This window comes from Typopeltis vanoorti, chromosome 4, assembly GCF_054136105.1.
Source record: "Typopeltis vanoorti isolate ZY-2024b chromosome 4, IOZ_Tvanoo_1.0, whole genome shotgun sequence".
NCBI classification, from domain to species: Eukaryota; Metazoa; Arthropoda; class Arachnida; order Uropygi; family Thelyphonidae; genus Typopeltis; species Typopeltis vanoorti.
In genome coordinates, this window is record NC_143552.1 from 5,424,323 (window position 1) to 5,443,803 (window position 19,481).

The window sequence follows — 19,481 nt, forward strand, 5'->3', positions numbered from 1 at the left end:
AATTCACTCCACACATCAATAAATTACATACCATTCCTCCTGCACAATCTTCTCATTGATTCATTAACAACCGTGACCCTTCTTCTCAGTTCTGTTCTATCATACCAAGGCAGATTCACAAACATTACTTTCTTACTATTCATTTTTGCATCCACTTAACAACTCTTTTGTATCTTCTCTCATTGCATGTTCCTAACCTTTCAAATCATTTGTGACAACCAAAACAACTCATTCGCTTCTTTCTTCTACATACTTCAAGGTCTTCTAACATCCTTTATCTTCGCACCCGGAAAACCTGCTTTCATCACTTCCTCATTAAGCTTACCTATTTCCCCTTGTATCTCAGCCTTGTGTGGGCATAATTCACCTGTTATCATCAGCATCCCCCTTCCTTCTTCCATTCCTATCCTTACAAAAATCATCATATCCTTCCATTTCTATTCCCATCAAGATATCGTTCTCATCCAATCATGTTTCACTTATTCTAGCTATTTTCAGGCAAATAAACTCAATCAATGACAATTTCATCTCCCTTATTTCTGATACTTCTGATATTTCTGACATTTCTTAGTCTATACTGAGTCTTACCCAAGCTGTCCTTCATTTGTGACTTCTCCACACTTGCTCCTGTCTGCTCACTCTTTGTCCCATATCCCTCAGACTCAACCACTCCACCATGTATTAAAGGATGTTTAATTCCTATGCTGATCATTCCCACAAATGCATTCATGACTACTTTCAGAATCCCCCCCCACACACACACACATAGTCTCCCTGAGCTCTCTGACCCATCCTATTTCCCTGTCCAATTTGCAATCCTGTTCTCACATTCTAATCTCCATTCATAATCACATCTCACATTGCCCACTCTTCTACTAATTGACATCATCTCTGACTTCTGCTAATACCTAGTTTGCATCACTCATTACATTCCTTCCTGGCAAGATGAAACGGCTGACAAAATCATGGAGTTGTTTTTAGCTTCAGCTTGCTTCACTGGTGATGAGGTCAATGACCTCATCACTATTATTATTAACATCTGACCTCGCTGGAGTTAGAGACTCATAATGGGAGGTACATGTCCGTGCAGTTAGCCGAGTGGTTATCTGCTCAGCAAACATATGCCCGGGAAAGGAATGTCCTGCATTTCATTCTCGTCACCGATGTGAGGGGCTAAGGATCTTTCTCAGACATAACGACGTTAGCCAGTCTTCGTTATGTCTGAGAAAAAAACTTCAGATAAACCCCAGTTTATCTGAGGTTTTTCCTCCAGCAAGCAGGCAAAACGGTCTTAAGAACACAACACTTCACAGACAATTACACATGGTTGAGCACGGGGGTAATGACCCCACCTCGTAGTGAGTTATGAAATGCGAAAAAAATGGGAGGCCAAGGTCCTACATGGGGCTGTAGTGCCAAGGAAGAAGAAGAGAGAATGGGAGGAACATACTACATGCCTTAACCTGATTCAATGTGTCTATATTCACAATACACTCCACAAATCCTTTGCACACGCCTTCCATATACAGTTCTCAGGGATGGCCTCTTGTTCTATCCCATTTATGTTCTAACCCCCACTCTCTTCTATGAAAAATTTCTTCCATGCCAACCTGGTAACAACCCCTGACCAACTTATATGTCTCAATCATATCCTCCCCCTCTTCCTTCTCCTATTCACAAGGCTTCCACATTACACTTTCAATCTGTCTTTATACTCCACATTCCAAACTCTAGACAGTTTCTAACATATCCTCATCACCATGAAAACCCAGTGATCAAATCTGCACAATAATCCATATGAGGCTCTATCAAAGCCTTATATACAATGGAATTGTAACATCTTCATTTTGGCTTTGGCACATCAAGGTTCTCCACATCACTGTCATTATATGATGCAAGGACTTCACAACATGAGCAATGTGGCTCCTGAATTTCAGGTCCTTGTCATCCACCACTCCCAGATCTCTCATGACCTCTACCTGCAAAGTTTTCCCATCAAGTGTATACTTTGCATCCCATCGTTGCTTACCAAATTATTAGAGGATGTTTTGATTAGAGAATAATTTCAAAATCTTACAATTCGCAACATTGAACTAACATTTCCACTTACTGATTCATACAATTTATTCAAGATCTCCTGTAAAGCAATAACATCTGCTTTTGCACTTCCCAATTTTTAATCTTCTGCAAATAGTTTGCACATAACTAGTTAAACCCATCCCAATATCATTAATACACAAATTGAACAATGATCCCAATACAAACTCTTGTGGCATACCTCTTGTGACTTTCTTCTTTCAGGATACTGTACTCCTCTATACATCCTTCTGATAGCTATCTGACAGCCAGTAACAGATCCAACTCGCTAGTCTGTTAACCAATCCTATCCATTTCTGTTTATTTAACAGCTTGTTGTGTGGCAGTCTATCAAAAGACTTTGCAAAATATAAGTATGCTACTGTATATGCATGTCCCTTGTCGAATATATTTGTCACCTTGTTTTATGCTCACACGTAGACCTACACTTCACCATGTAAGCATTCGAGACCAAAATCCTACAGAATAGTCTATTTGGTTAATCTTATTCCAGGAGTGTTTTATGTCTGTAGATGTGTGTGTGTTCACGGAACTGGTTTGCCTGTTCTGAGGGACAAAAAACCTTAGTTTCTGGGTAAAAAAAACCCTCTACATCAACACGAGACCAACTAACTCACCTTTACTCGAAAGAGACCAGATAAAGATTCCTCACCTCATGGACGAGAATCAAACCCAGGTCTTTCTTACTTCATCTATACCAACTGAGCTATGGAGGTTCCTTGTTACGTAAGTAAATAAATTGGTAAAACATGATCACCTTTAACAAATCCATGCTGACAATCACAGAGAATAATGCTGTTATCCATTTACCTATCCCAGTTCTCACTAATCTCTCCAATACCTTAATCACGTATTAAAGCTTAAGTGTTGTGAGGACATCATGTTAGAGGTTTAATGGAGTACTGACAGTGCTAGGAAAGATTAAAAACTATTTTCAATGCTTCAAATATTTCATCTCATTCACTAAGACATTTTATGGCATTGCAACTAACAACTGTAACACACACACAAAAGCAACAGAATACTGAATGAAACAGGTGGCTATGACTCCAGAGTACTATCCAGGTGGTGTACCATCTATGGGGATTTGTAGGAGGCCTACAAAGGTTATAAATTGGGATCTCTAAGAATTAATGTTTCCCAAATTTTGGGAAGTTTCTTGCAACTGTATTTGTTTAAATTTGATTGATTTCTGAGTGCAGCTGCAGATCCAAAAGCAATCTTTCTTCCTTAAATTTACTGTGACATAGTATGGTGGTTTTCTTTCTGATCATGTGAGTGGTTCCCATACATTTCCCTTGTGATATCTTAGATCTTTTTTTCTGTGCCATCAATTCTGGATTTTTTTTTTGGAGGAACAAAATTTATAAACAGATAGAGGGAAATGCTATGGGTTCCCCCCCTCTCACTCCCCCACTTACCGATTTTTACATGGAAAATTTTAAAAAACATGCCATAGACTGTTCCCCCCTTCAAGCCTTTATCTAGCTAAGATATATAGATGATGTGCACTCTATTTGGCATCATGGCCCAGACACATTAGACTCCTTTCTTTGTCACCCCCAATAGCATTCCAAGAATCCAGTTTACAATGGAAAAGGAGAATAACAATAGTTTACCTTTCCTAGACATCTTAGTGATACATCTGAATGGTAACCTCTCCATCACTGTATACAGAAAACCTACTCACATAGGCAGATCCATTCATAAATTCTCCTACCACCACTCATCTCAACAATATGGCATTATTAAAAACTCTAAAACAGCCTACAATCTTTGTTCCAGTGGAACCTCTCTTTCAACAGAACTCAACCACATACACAACACCTTCCTACCCAATGACTACAGTTAGTAAGAAGAAAAAATTAATTATACTCTCAATCTGTGATTAGGATTTCAGAAATTAATTACACTCTCAATCTGTGATTAGGATTTCATCACCATCCCCTACATTCAGGATACATCAGAAAAAAATACAACATCTACAAAAGTTTCTCATCAATCCTTAAGTTAACTTAGGAAAACAGGAGCAACAAATTTTCTTGTACACAATCACAAAAGAAAATGACAACTCATACTTGTGTATTCAATTCATGCTTTACTTCTAGCATAGTCAGTTACTACTTAAAACAAGTACGCAAAACATTAACAGTATACTTCATAAAACTCTGCTATCCAGTACTAAAGCAGCACAAATAAAGAATAGCTTTTCATCTAATCTTCGCTCAAAATAAGACAATGAAGATATATAAACTTCTCAATAGGAAACTGAACAAAGGAATCCACAAAATACAGCCATTCACTCCTTATATTTTTTCCCTTATTTCTTAAAGGGAATTATTTCTATATCTTCCTTATATTCTTCTATTCATTCCTTTTTTTTTTTTATGCACCTCTCCACATACATATCACTATCTCTCATCTCTCTCTCTCGTGTGCATCAGCTGTTCATTTTTTATATCGATGTCAAGCATATGCTGTATTCTCTCAATTGCGACAGTGTGAGATGACAACACAACAGCCAGGTATCACAAACAGCAAATAGTGGTTTATTAAGTAATGGCAGATTGAATACATTTGTTTTGTGATGCAATGAAGTTTCTTTTCCACTTGATTATTTCGCTGCACTCAACATGAAAAACGTCTACAGATTTTATTTCCAATGGCACAGAAAGGTATGTACATCATGCTGCTGAATTAATGCAAAATTTCATTCTGTCTATGAAAGGGCTGGTGATGGCTGTTTCCAATGATGATACAGACATGAGGCACAGTTAGGCTTTACAGCCTCACTAGTCAACTACCAATTGCAAAACTACAAGCACTGCTGCTGTGTTCTTCTTACAGTAAAATATCATTTATTTTAACATAATTTTATCAACATAAAGAATTTTTGTATATATTTTATTTTCAATTATCTAAACTAGTGGTTCCCAAAGTGTATGGTACCGCCCCCCCCTGGGGGGGATGGAACAATCCAGAGGGCAATAGTGACCTCAAAATAGCGGATGAATAATTTTTTTTTTTTTTGAAAAAGGGGGTGGTAAGTCAAATAAGTTTGGGAACCACTGATCTCAATTAACAATAATATTTTCTATAAATAAAATCATGCTAAGATATTTAAATATCTTAACATTCTTGTCAGCTGAGAAATCCTTTTAAAGGTAAGTCTCCTTTGCAAACAGTGAAGATGCCTGTCAGATCTATTCAGCATGTTTCAGGTGATATTAGGACCTCTACCACAATCAGAAAGAAGAAATAAGTATATATTTCTGGTGGTTGATATGCTGACTAGACCCAGAAGCTTTTGCTGTTAAATATCAAAAAAGCAGAAACTTCAGCTAAATGTCTTATTGATGGAATGACATGTAAATAATGCAGGACTGATGAAATCAACAGTGTGTATTGGTGGTACATAATCTTAACTGGCACTTTAAGAGCTATAGTTATTAATTTCAACTTATTTACAAGAAGTACATTCAAAAATAATTAAATTAATTATGGTCCATTAATAGACTGCAAAATATATGGCCTTTCCCAGTCAGTTTAACATAATTTTTTGTTATTTGGTATGCCATTTCCAAAACATGACCCTCAAGAGGCAAGTACTGTTGACTTATATCTTACCTACTTGGCAGAAAAGTTAACTAGACCTATAGGTGGTAAGCGTCTTTCATTGCCTGGTGAAATACCTGTCCTGCTTATTGAGGGTGTAAGTTGCTGTTAAACATCAAAAAAGCAAAAACTTGAGCAAAATGTCTTATTGATGGAATTACATGTAAATAATGCAGGACTGCCACTCACACCCTCAATAAGCAGGGTGTGAGTGGCTACTGCCATGTTTTTACCCCAGAGTAGGGTCTTTGGTATGTCTCCTCCTCTTCTCAAATACAGTGATAGCCTTGCTGGGCATGCTCATCACACTCTTATTAATGAATTAAATGGCCAGCACATCCTTCATTTCAGGAAGAAGTAGCAAAGCAGTAAATGCAGGTTGGTGATTAGACATCTGCTAGAGGATTCAATTCTCCAGCTGACTTCTACTGCTGCTTACTCTGGCAAGTTGTGTCTGGAGAGAGAGAGAGAATGCAGAGTGCAAAGGGCATGGGCACTACTTGCATGGGAAGATGTATAATGATCTTGATAGGTGATGTACACACTTAAAGATGGAACAAATAATATTCTGATTTTCTTCATTTCCAAAAGGTCGCATAAGGCTACCAATAAAAACCCACCTATGAATACCCAACGATCTATATCATAAATATTTCAAAATTTTATTTTGTCTCCCACAACTTCTTTTTTGAAGGGGGATGAGGCTTCAAAAGTCAGCCATTTTTAATGTTTTTCATACTTCAAGGCACTTCATCATCATAGATTTCCTGATATATATCCTCAATGGGTGTTTGATGCGACAAGATCAAGTTTGCATTATTATCAATCTCCTGTCAATTTTCTTCCAAATTAGTTTGTTACTTGTCAGCACTAAAATATTGTATCCAATATTTCATTCTTCTTACTGAACTGAGTCAATCCACCTAGATCTTGGTCTTCCTCAGAAATTCTGTTTAAGAGATCAGACCACCACACAAGATTAGTTCTGCTCACACTTTCTTGAATGCTAAACAATGACAAGTTCCTTTCTAACATCACCATTTTTAATATGATTTTGCCCTTGCTTCCATCTGTTAACTTCCTTATTTTTTCTCAAAAACACTGATATCTGTGGTCTCTAGTCTTTGATCAAGAGCTTTATTTCTATCCCAACTTTTAGATCCAACTTAAAACTGATTTGAACAATGTCTTGTACACTGCTAATTTCTTGCTTTGGTTAAGTTTTCGTTTATTCCAAATAAATTTATTCAACTGGCTCCCCACCATACCAGCTCTGCTTATCCTGTTGCCTATTTCCAAATTTTTTTGCCATCTTCACTAAAAACAGTACCTCTAAATACCTGAAATAATTTACTTTTCTTATAGGTCGTGCATTGAGAATGCACCTGAAATTCCTGCCTACTGCAATAGTTATGAGTTTTTAACTGCCGATTTTATGCTAAATTTGTTACAACTGTTATGAATTTAGTTAGAGAATCCTGGAGACTTGCACTGGATGAATTTAGGAGTAAATTATCATCTATATAAAGCAGAGTTACATTTGATATCTCCAATTATCAGGGTTAATGCCACTTTCATTCATAAAGCAATTCATATAGATGATGAAGAGGTGCTTAAGGTGATAAAACTGTATAACTGAGAGGAGACATCCACATAGCCTTTAAAGGAATGCAGAGAACCGACCAGGACTTCTGACCAAATGTCCAATCCTTGCCGTCTTGTGGTGCACCCTGTTGGGTATCTACCTGAATACTGAAAGAACGAGGATGGGCTGGCAAATTTGGGATTTAGCTGACCAAATTGTATTCCTATTGGCTTAAACCAAAATACAAAATGATGGTACAACATGACAAAATTTCATACCAGCTGGGACGTTGCCCGGTTAAACAAGGCCCCCTGTTGTTTTCACCAGGGAACCAGGGCGAACAGTGAAAACTCAGCTACTGGAACAAATCTGAAAACACACCCCAACTCATCATCACCAGAGTTAAAGATCAGGACTATCAACATAAGAAGCCTGAATGACAAAGAAATGGCGCTACCTGAGGAATTAGATAAGTACCAGACCGATATAATAGGGGTGACCGAATCAAAAATGGAAATCTTTCTGAGCAATAAACACAAAATGTTATATTCAGGCAATGACAATCAAAAAAAAAGGAGTAGCCATAGTATTCAACACTAAATACGAGGATAATCTTCTTGAATGACAGGCGGTCTCAAGTAGAGTAATGTGGGCGAATATCAGAATGGGGAACTGGACAATGAGACTTATTTGTGCCTATGGTCCCACAGAAGGTTCTACTAAGGTAGAAGTGGAGGAATTTTTTGAGGCTTTAGAAAAAGCAACTGACACAATGAAAAAGGAAAAGTTGGTCCTTGTTGAGGATCTAAATAGCAGAGTAGGAAATGATTTTCAGACATACAAAAATATGTTGGGAAAATTTGGAGAAAAGAGCAAAGCTAATAATAATGCCAAATACCTGTTGGATTTCTGCTCAGGACATGGACTCGTTATTACTAATACCATGTTCCAACATAAAGATGTGAACAAATTCACATGTAGAGAAGAGGCAAGGAATAAGAAAAGTCTCATTGACTATGTTATTGTTGATAGTGATGTTTTCTCCCTGGTGCAGGACTACAGAGTGTACAGAGGATTTGAAATTGGAAGTGATCACTATTTAGACTGGAGCAAGATAAAATTGAATTTCATATTAGCAGCTCTCAGATGTGAACTGTAAACTAAAATACACAAAGATGATAGAAGAAAAAATGAAAGGGTTTGAGAACAGGAACCAAACCCTGAAGATTCAGTGGCAAGCCTTGAAGAAAACCCTGATTGATTCAGCCAGAGAAACATGTGTGAGGTTGGCTTCAAGGATAGAAAAATCAGAACTCCATGGTGGACACACGAAGTTAAAGAGGCAGTGAAGGAAAAGAAGAAAGCATATCAAAAGTCCCTGGCAAATAAGTCAGCTTGTGCTCTTAGAGAATACAGAGACAAATGTAAGAAAGCTACACACTGTGTAAAACTAGCTAAACAAAAGTCATGGGACGACTTTGGCAAGAAAATAGAAAATAAATATCAAGAAGGTGGCAAAATATTCTGGAGGTTGCTGAAGAAGCTTAGAAATGGAGTAAAAAGTGCTGTAAAAGGAGTTACAGATGATAAAGGTGACATGAAAACGGGAGGAAAAGATATCCTTGAAGTATGGAGTAATTACTTTGAAAAAACTGCTGAATGAAACAAGCAGTGATAACACAGTGGTAAATAACACTCACCAAGCATACAGTCAGGAATACATATCCATATTTGAAGTAGAAAAAAGCCATCAAAGGCTTGAAATGTGGAAAGGAAGCAGGAGCAGATGATATTCAATCAGAAATGCTGAAGTATGGTGGTATAAAAGTCTTTCAGTGGCTGCACTGCATAGTTCAGAAAGCCTGGACAGAGGGATGAATTCCCGATGAATGGGTACTATAAGAGTAGAGGTCTTATAGTACCCATATATAAAAAGGGAAATAAAACTGAATGTAAGAATTACAGAAGTATTTCCCTAACTGAGTGTTCCTGCAAGTATACTTGAGAAACGGCTGAGAAGAATTGTGGAAGAAAAGCTTGGTGAAAAATAAGCTGGATTCAGGCCAAATAGAGGCTGTCAGGATCAGATCTTCACTTTACGACAAATAGTTGAGAAATCATGGGAATATAATAAAGATCTGTATTTAAGTTTTGTCGATCTGGAAAAGGCATATGATAAGTTGCCAAGAGATATAATAACACCATATAACTGTAGCTATTCAATATGCTACAGTTATATGGTGTCAATGGGGCATTACATCAACCAATACTTAATCTTTATTTGAGTTGTAAGTCAGCAGTTAGAATTGAAGGAAGTACAGGAAGATGGTTTAATGTTAAATCTGGTGTGAGACAAGGATGTACATTATCCCCTCTGTTATTTATTATCTATATGGATCACATTATGAAGGAAAGTGGTATTAAACATGATATCAAAATTGGAGATGTTAATGTCAGCTCTTACTTTATGCAGACAATGTTATGCTGCTAAATAAATCCACTACAAGTCTGCAAGGTTTCCTGACTAAACTGAATAACAGTTGTAATAGACATGGTATGAAGGTCAGCAATAAAGAGACAAAGACAATGAAAATAGGCAGAATCATTGAAAATGTCAACTGTGTTGTGAACGGAGAACCAGTGGAACAAGTAAAACATTTCAGCTACTTAGGCACGATTTTTAGTGAAAATGGTAAATTAAATATGGAAATAGACAACAGGATCAAAAAGCTGGTATGGTAGGAAGTCAATTGAATAAATTCATATGGGATAAGAGAGAAATTAGTCGGGACACTAAATTAGCTGTATACAAGACAGTGTTCAAACCAGTTTTAACTTATGGATCTGAGTCAGAAGTAAAACACTTGACCAAAGACTAGAGACTGCAGATATGAGAGTCCTGAGAAAGATTAGAGACATGAACAGATGGCATCAATGGCAATATCATATTAAAAACGAGGATATTAGGAAAGAACTTGACATTGTCAGCATCCAGGAATGTGTTAGCAGAGCTAATCTCAGGTGGTATGGTCACTTAAATAGAATGGGAGAGAAAAGATTAGCAAAACAAGTGTTCTCTGCCAGGTTGGCAGGAAAATGATCCAGAGGAAGAACAAGATATAGGTGGATTGATATGGTACAAAGTGCCTTAGACGATAGAAATATAAGATTTGATAATGTTGAAGTCTAGACAATTAACAGACTGATTTGGAGGAAAATTGTAGATAGGAAGTTAGTAATGATGTAAATTTTTCATGTAATACTATGATATCCTGTACACTCCCTTGAGGGTACATAGCAGGAATTTGATGATGAATAAATGTGAAGTTAACATGCATCCTTGTCTTACCCCTGATTTTACATCAAAATTGGAGTGGTAATTCTTCCTGTATCTCCTTCAATTCTAACTACTGACATACAACTTAAATTCTAACTACTGACCTACGTATTGCTATATATAATGTTTAATTTATCCCATATTACTGTAGTGTTTTCAATAGCTTTAAATGTGTGCCTTTTCCAGATCTTCAAAACTTAAGTACAGACCCACATTATATTATTATTACATGACAGGGAGTCCATAGACCCATCGAGGGAGGGCACTTGCACCTCTCTGTCTCCACCACTCAATCCACCAACTAAAACAAACTGCAACCACAGCAACGCCATCTACTGCCCACCAACACTAGTATTTTCACAGACAATCGCAAACATCCATGCCTACAGCAGGATTCAGACCCACAGCCTTTTGGCTGGAGAGTGGATATGCTAACACTCGGCCAACCAGGCCGGCATATTCATATTCCCCGTGATTTCTCAACTATTTGTTGTAAAGTGAAAATCTGATCTTGACAACTTGAAACCAGCTTGTTCTTTTCTAAGTTCCTATTCCACAATTTTTCTCAGCCTTTTTTCAAGTATACTTGCATTAATCTTCCTTGGAACATTAAGTTGAGAATGACTTCTTTTTAACGGCATTAACAACACCAAAACGAAAACTATTTTATAAAACGATGTTTTATTAACTGCTTTATAAAGCAGTTACACCAAACAAACTATTCTTATAAAATAGTTCATTTGGTGTTGTTAATACCATTAAAAAGAAGTCATGAATAACCATCAACACCTAAGCTTATCTGTCAGATTTAGTAGAGAAATTCCTCTGTAATTTTCACATTCTGCTTTATTCTCTTTTTTTATAGATGGGAACTATAAGGAGCTCTAGTGAATCTTCTGGAATTCAATGTTCTGACCAGGCTCTCTGAATTATGCAATGTAGCCATTGCAAAACTTTTATACCTCCATATTTCTTCCATACTTCCAGCCAAGAGGCAGTGTGTGTCAATCCAGCATATGCATGGACACTCTTCCAATATGGACCAGGTCACCAACGGAAATGGTAGACCTAAAACCTTCCATGATGGGAGAGGTCTTCACCCCATAGTGGGTAGAAATATCGGCTGTTCGTTTTTTGCTGGCCTGGTTCGTCGAGTGAATAGCATATCCAGCCAAAAGGCTGCAGGTTCAAATCCCACCGTGGGCATGGATGTTGTGATTGCCTGTGAAAATACTAGTGGTGGTGGCGTGCAGTAGATGGCATTGGTGTAGTTGCGATTAGTTGTATTTGATGGATTGAGTAGTGGACATAGAGTTGTGGAGTAGGTGTCCTTCATCAATGAGTCTTTGAACTCCCTGGAGGTGTCATGTAATAATAATAATAATAATAATATTTGAGCATTTCTGGTCAAATACCATCTAATCCAGCTGCCCTTCCATATTTCATGTTTTTGATAGCTTTTCTACCTCAAACATTGATATATAATCCTCTTGAAAATTTTCTATTACTATTCTGTCATTGCTTTTTTTGTTTAACAGACTTTCAAAGTAATAAATCCAGACATCTACAATATCCTTATTTTCAGTTTTCATGTCAAATTTATCATCTTGGATTCCTTTTACAGTACTATTTCCTCCATTTCTAAGCTTTTTCAACAACCTCCACAACATTTTGCCAACTTCCTGATATTTATCTTCTACCATGTCTTGCCAATCTTCCAATGATTTTTGTTTCGCTACTTTTATACACAGCTTCGCTCTCCTACATTTCTCTCTGTATTCTTTTAAGGCATCTACAGACTTATTTGATAGGAACTTTCAATATGCTTTCTTTTTTTACAAGACTGCTTCTTTAGCAACTTGTGTCCAGGTTAGTGTTTTTATGTATATATATCCTTGCAGACTTCACCACATACTTCCACAGCTGAATCAATGTTTTCTTGAGATTTTGCCACAGAATACAAGGATTGGTTCCTATTTTCAATCTGCTTCATTTTTAATTTTCAATAATGTTTATCGTCAAGTCTGCAGTTTACCTGTAAAAGCTGTCCAACTTTAATTCTCTTTAAAATTTTCTTACATGCTGTTCTTTTCAATGTAACATACATTTTTAGTTCCTACTTAGAACTAAGTGATGGACACTTCTAATTTCGAATCCTTTGTACATTCTTGTACTGAACTAGCATGAAGATATCACTATCAGCAATGACTTAGTTAATGAGGATTCACTTATTTCTTGCGTCTTCTCTCCATGTGAACTTGTGCACATCTTTATGTTAGAATATGGTGTTAGTAATGACTAGTCCAAGGGTACCAAACTTGTTTTGCTTTGTAGGCTGGATTGAAGCATAAAACTAGATCTCGCTGACCAGATAAGGACCATTATTCCTAAACACCATATTCACAGTATTGGTACATAATAATATGACAAAAAAAAAAAAAAAAGTGATTATGATATTTTTTATGTAAACAAAAAGAAATGAAATAGAAGTTGTTTTTTCAATCTTAATTATTGCTGCAGCTTCCTGAAACTTGGCTTCGTTCTTTTCTACCAGAATTAAGTTTTCAGAGATATCCATATGTTCTGCATATGGATATCTCTTGATAATATTCCTTGACAATGATACATCAGAAAATAATTGCTGTTTTTCAGGACAAACTATCTCTGAAGCCTTCATCATGCATGTTTTACCAAATTTTCACCTTTTGAAAAGGAGTTATTTTCAATTACGTAGCTAGTTCACAAACTGCAGCATCACTCTTTTCATGGATGTTTTTAAAAACTGACTGCTGATTCTCTAATTGAGTGTATAGTTCATGAATTTTTTCTTTGCGAATCTTTCAACTATAATCTTTAAATTTGTTTTCACAATTAGTTTTATAATGTCGTTGTACATTGCAGCCTTTAGCAATAGAAATTTGTTTATTGAAAATCAAGCAGATTATTTATTATCCAATTCAATAAAAAAAATATAAATCTGTATTTTTTTTATTTTATTTTATTTATTTATTTTTTTTTTTTTTTTGTCCAATTCAGTATCAACGTTTCCTTGATTTGTCATAATGGGATTAGGTAGATATAAAACTTTTACATAAAATAATTTGTAAACCTAAAATTATCTTTAGCAAAAGCAGTACACTATCACTGAGAAGTGTATATATATATATATATATATATATATATATATATATATATATATATATACACACACACACACACACACACTTACTTATAGACTTTAACACAACTTTGTTAGCATGTCTGTTCCCCAGCGTAAACACAGCTCCGAAGTGAAAAGTTAAGTCTTAAAGTTTATCTTTAATCCTTAACTGCTAAGGGTTAAAGCTAAACTGTTTTATAACCTCTACAAGTATAACTATATTAACAGAATAATTTAAAATTAAGAAATAATTTTTTTATATAAGCTTAAGCCACAGACCTGATTGAATACGACCATGGGCCTGATCCAGCACCCAGGTCATATGTTTAACACCCCTGGACTAATCCATGTCATGAACAGAAGTCCAGCAAATACTTACCATTATCATTAGCTCTGCCCCTTTCCTCCCAATTTTCTCAAAAGTTCCTGTAATGCCTTGTAAATTCAGATATACACAAACCTTAGCTTTCTTACATTTTTCTCTGTAACTATTATAACAAAATGATTCTCTAATTTTTTTTGCCAATTCGATTTTTTTTTTTCATTTATACACTGATATTAGATATCTTCAATTCTACTGACAATGAATTTGTTACAGTATCTTTTTTCAGTGTTTTGTTCTAATTCCCAAAAGTAAATGGGGGCTTTCTTTGACTCAATGATGCCACAGAGAGCATGATATACCATGCTAAACCACCAGCACCTCTATTTTTTTTTTTTTAAAGCCAATTCAGAAAATAAATTGGTTGGCTAGGTCCAAAACTGACAGGCAGTTTTTCATTAATTCAAATGAACAGCTAATAACTACACACCAGAAGGTGAGAAATGCAAACTGCTCCACATTCATCCCTTAAAGGATATGTGGAGATTTCCTACCAATCCAGCTCTGACTGTTAAGTGAACCCAAAACAAGAATTATTATCATCATCAAATTCCTGCCATGTACCCTCAAGGGGGTGTAGATGATATGATAGTACTACATGAAAAAAAAATTACATCATTACTAAATTCCTATCTATAATTTTCCTCCAAATCAGTCTGTTAGATGTCAAGACCTCAACATTATCAGATTTATATTTCTATTGTCTAAGGCACTTTGTACCGTATCAATCCACCTATATCTTGGTCTTCCACTGGGTAGTTTTGCTGCCAACCTGGTAGAGAACACTTGTTTTGCTATTCTTTCCTCGCCCATTCTGTTAAAGTGACCATACCACTGAGATTAGCTCTGCTAATGCATTCCTGGATGCTGACAATGTCAAGTTCTTTCCTTATATTCACGTTTTTAATATGATATTGCCATTGATGCCATCTGTTCACGCCTCTAATCTTTCTCAGGGCTCTCATATTTGTGATCTCTATTCTTTGGTCAAGGGTTTTACTTCTGACCCAGCTCTCAGATGCATAAGTTAAAACTGGTTTGAACACTGTCTTGTATATTAGTGTAACGACTAATTTCTCTCTTATTCCATATGAATTTATTCAATTGACTTCCCACCACACCAGCTTTGTTGATTCTGTTTGCTATTTCTATATTTAACTTACCATCTTCACTAAAAATCGTGCCTAAGTAGCTGAAAAGTTTTACTTGTTCCACAGGTTCTCCATTCACAACACAGTTGACATTTTCAATGATTCTCTGCCTATTTTCATTGTCTTTGTCTTTTTATTGCTGACCTTCATACCATATCTATTACAACAGTTATTCAATTTAGTCAGAGAATCTTGCAGACTTTTAGCAGATTTATTTAGAAGTATAACATCATCCGCATAAAGCAAAGAGCTGACTTTTCATCTCCAATTTTGATATCATGTTTAATACCACTTTCCTCCATAATGTAATCCATATAAATAATGAATAACAGAGGGGATAATGTACATCCTTGTCTCACCCCAGATTTAACATTAAACCATCTTCCTGTACTTCCTTCAATTCTAACTGCTGACTTACAACTCAAATAAAGACTAAGTATCGCTTGATATAATGCCCAATTGACACCATATAACTGTAGCGTATTGAATAGCTTCTCTCTTGGCACCTTGTCATATGCCTTTTTCAAATTGACAAAACTTAAATACAGATCTTTGTTATATTCCCATGCTTTCTCGACTATTTGTCGTAAAGTGAAGATCTGATCCTGACAGCCTCTATTTGGCCTGAATCCAGCTTGTTCTTCACCAAGCTTTTCTTCCACAATTCTTCTCAACCATTACTCAAGTATACTTGCATAGATCTTGCCATGAACATTCAATATAGAAATACCTCTGTAATTCTCTGATTCAGTTTTATTTCCCTTTTTATATATGGGTACTATGAGAGATCTACTCCAATCATCAGGAATTTGTCCCTCTATCCAGGCTTTCTGAACTATGCAGTGCAGCCACTGTAAGACTCTTATACCACCATACTTCAGCATTTCTGGTCAAATATTATCTACTCCTGCTGCCTTTCCACATTTCAAGCCTTTGGTGGCTTTTTCTACTTCAAGTATGGATATGTATTCCTGACTGCATGCCTGGTCAGTGTTTTTTTACAACCGTGCTGTCATCACTGCTTGTTTCATTTAGCAGTTTTTCAAAGTAATTATTCCATACTTCAAGGATATCTTTTTCTCTCATTTTCATGTCACCTTTATCATCTCTAATTCCTTTTACAGCACTCTTTCCTCCATTCCTAAGCTTTTTCAACAACCTCCAGAATATTTTGCCACATTCTTGATATTTATTTTCTATATTCTTGCCAAAGACATCCCATGACTTTTGTTTAGCTAGTTTTACACAGTGTTTAGCATTCTTGCATTTGTCTCTGTATTCTCTAAGAGTACAAGCTGACTTATTTGTCAGGAACTTTTGATATGCTTTCTTCTTTTCCTTCACTGCCTCTTTAACTTCTTGTGTTCACCACGGAGTTCTAATTTTTCTATCCTTGCAGACAACTTCACCACATGCCTCTCTACCTGAATCAATCAGGGCTTTCTTCAGAGCTTGCCACTGAATCTCCAAGGTTTGATTCCTGTTGTCAAATTTTTCCTTCAATAATCTTTGTGTATTTTTGTCTAAAGTTCACATCTGAGAGCTGCTCATCTTTTATTCGCTTTAAAACTTTCTTACATGTAAATCTTTTCAATATGAAATTCAATTTTATCCTGCTCAAGACTAAATAGTGATCGCTTCCTATTTCAAATCCTCTGTACACTCTGGTGTCCTGCACCAGGGAGAAAACATCACTATCAACAATAACATAGTCAATGAGACTTTTCTTATTCCTTGCCTCTTCTTTCCATGTGAATTTATGCACATTTTTATGTTGGAACATGGTGTTAGTAATAACCAGTCCATGTCCTGAGCAGAAATTCAACAGATAATTGCCATTATTATTAGCTGTGCTCTTTTCTCCAAATTTTCCCAAAATATTTTTGTATATCTCACAATCGTTTCCTACTGTGCTATTTAGATCCCCAACAATGACCAACTTTTCCTTTTTCATTGTGTCAGTTGCTTTTTGTAAAGCCTCAAAAAATTCCTCCACTTCTAACTTAGTAGATCCTTCTGTGGAACCATAGGCACAAATAAGTCTCATTGTCCAGTTCCCCATTCTCATATTTGCCCACATTACTCTACTTGAGACTGACTTCCATTCAAGAAGATTAGCCTCGTATTTTGTGTTGAAGACTATGGCTACTCCTTTTCCTTGATTGTCATTGCCTGAATATAACATTTTGCATGTATTGCTCAGAAAGATCTCACCAGTTTTTGTCTTTTTTGTTTCAGTCACCCCTATTATGTCGATCTGGTACTTATCTAATTCCTCAGCTAGCTCCATTTCTTTGCCATTCAGGCTTTTTATATTGATAATACTGATCTTTAACTCTGGTGATGTTGAGTAAGAATTATTAGTTGCAAAATGAAGTCTGAATGATACACAATACCAAAGGCATTTCTGTTATTTGAACTACTGTATCACCTAATTTGCTACAAATTGAATGATTAAATTTATATGATTACTAACTTCCTATAAACAATTTTCTTCCATATAATTTTATTTTTTGGGAGTTAAATTGTCAGATATTATCAGATCATATATTTCAATCTTCTAAAAGGATCAATCTAAATATTGATCTTAATCCAAGTCTAGACCACCACCACTTAGCATTGTCAGCCAAGTGGTTAGCACATCCAACCAACAAACTACAGTCTGAATCTCACAATGGGCATGGATGTTTGTAAATGTTTTTAATAAGAGATGAATTTCATCACCCAGTGTGATACCCTCTCCACAGAAACTAATTAAAAGCCTTAAGCTCCTTGAAAAAGTTCCATATAAGAAAATAGGGAGAGAAAATACTTAGCCCATTCACACAGTACAAATGTGCTACAGGTTACAAAAACTTTAAACATTTCATGCATGGGAACCACATTAAAAAAAACAGATATGTGTTAAAATTTTCATAACAGTTAAAAATTTAACTTACAACCCATGGACGTTTCATTTTCAGTAGTTCAATCTCTTCCACAAGCCTTTCTTTTTCTTTAAAAGTATCAGCTTCCGACTGTAGACGAAATGCATTCTGTGATTCTGTTTCTAATTTTTGTTCATCAATTTTCAATGATGCCTCCAAATTACGTACTTCAGTCCTCAACTCTTTTAATTTCAGATGATCATGAAACATCTGTGGTGTGCAAACCTAAAGAGAAAATTTTAAATATATGAAATTTATGTCTCTTAATAAACCCCAAAATAACTATGCAAATTCATTTTCTAAAACATAATTTGTAATTTTGGGAACTCATGGATTATTTAACCATGGTGAGACATGCAATAGATAGGATAAGCCTTTATTAAGATATTTAAATATGTTACCATGAATTTGTTTATGGAAAATATTATTGTTAGTTTACGTAATTGAAAAAATAAAAAGATATACAAAATATTATTATATTGATACAATATTTGTTAAACGATATTGTACTATAAGAAAAACATAGTAGCAGTGCTTGTAGTTTTGCTATTAGTGGTTGATTAGAGAGGCCTTTAAGCCTAACTGCATCTCCTTGCTATGTTATCATGGTTTATCATTAAGCAGCATGAGGAAGTGGCAAGATATACATACAGTGACGTAGCTAGAGCTGTTGCTGACCGGGACAGTCCCTGAGTTTGTCACCCCTCAAATACACACCAAAAATACTACAAAAAGTCAAAACGACATACAGGGAAATAAAATAAAACGATGTTTATTTTTGAAGTAAAACTTTAATTTCAACATTCTAAAATGTTATTTTTCTTGCTTTTCTGTTATCAAAATCGTCGATGACGTTGGCGAAGTCTATTTCATAGTAATGTAGGTAATTCTTAATCTATTTTATTTAGAAAAACTCCTCTCACAACTAGCAACACTAACAGTAATTGTGAGGAAAATTTGCTGTAGTACAATATTTGGAAGTGAGTTCTCGAGACTGTATTTTAGAATTAACTGCAAAAGTTCAAACTGCTGCGCGGGGCAGACTGCCCCGTCCTAGCTACGCCATTGTATACAAACCTTCATACATCATTGAAATTAAAATGCCTGTAGACTTTTTTATTTTTATACTGAGTGCAATGAAATCAAGCAGAAAAGAAACTTCAAGCTGTAAATAACAGTATCCAAGTCCACATTACTGAAAAAAAAAAAAACTTCTCTTTGCTGCTT

At 35.7% G+C, this 19,481-nt stretch overlaps 1 protein-coding gene across 2 annotated transcripts in view; it reads right to left on the reverse strand.

Annotated features, from left to right (window-relative positions):
- Window positions 1–19,481, reverse strand: part of SMC5 (structural maintenance of chromosomes 5) — a 752,645-nt gene that overhangs the window by 669,899 nt on the left and 63,265 nt on the right. For both annotated transcript variants that reach the window (XM_090391623.1, XM_090391622.1), the window contains exon 5: window positions 18,267–18,479. In XM_090391623.1, coding sequence (XP_090247749.1) covers window positions 18,267–18,479 — 213 coding nt within the window. The remainder of the gene's footprint in view (window positions 1–18,266; window positions 18,480–19,481) is intronic.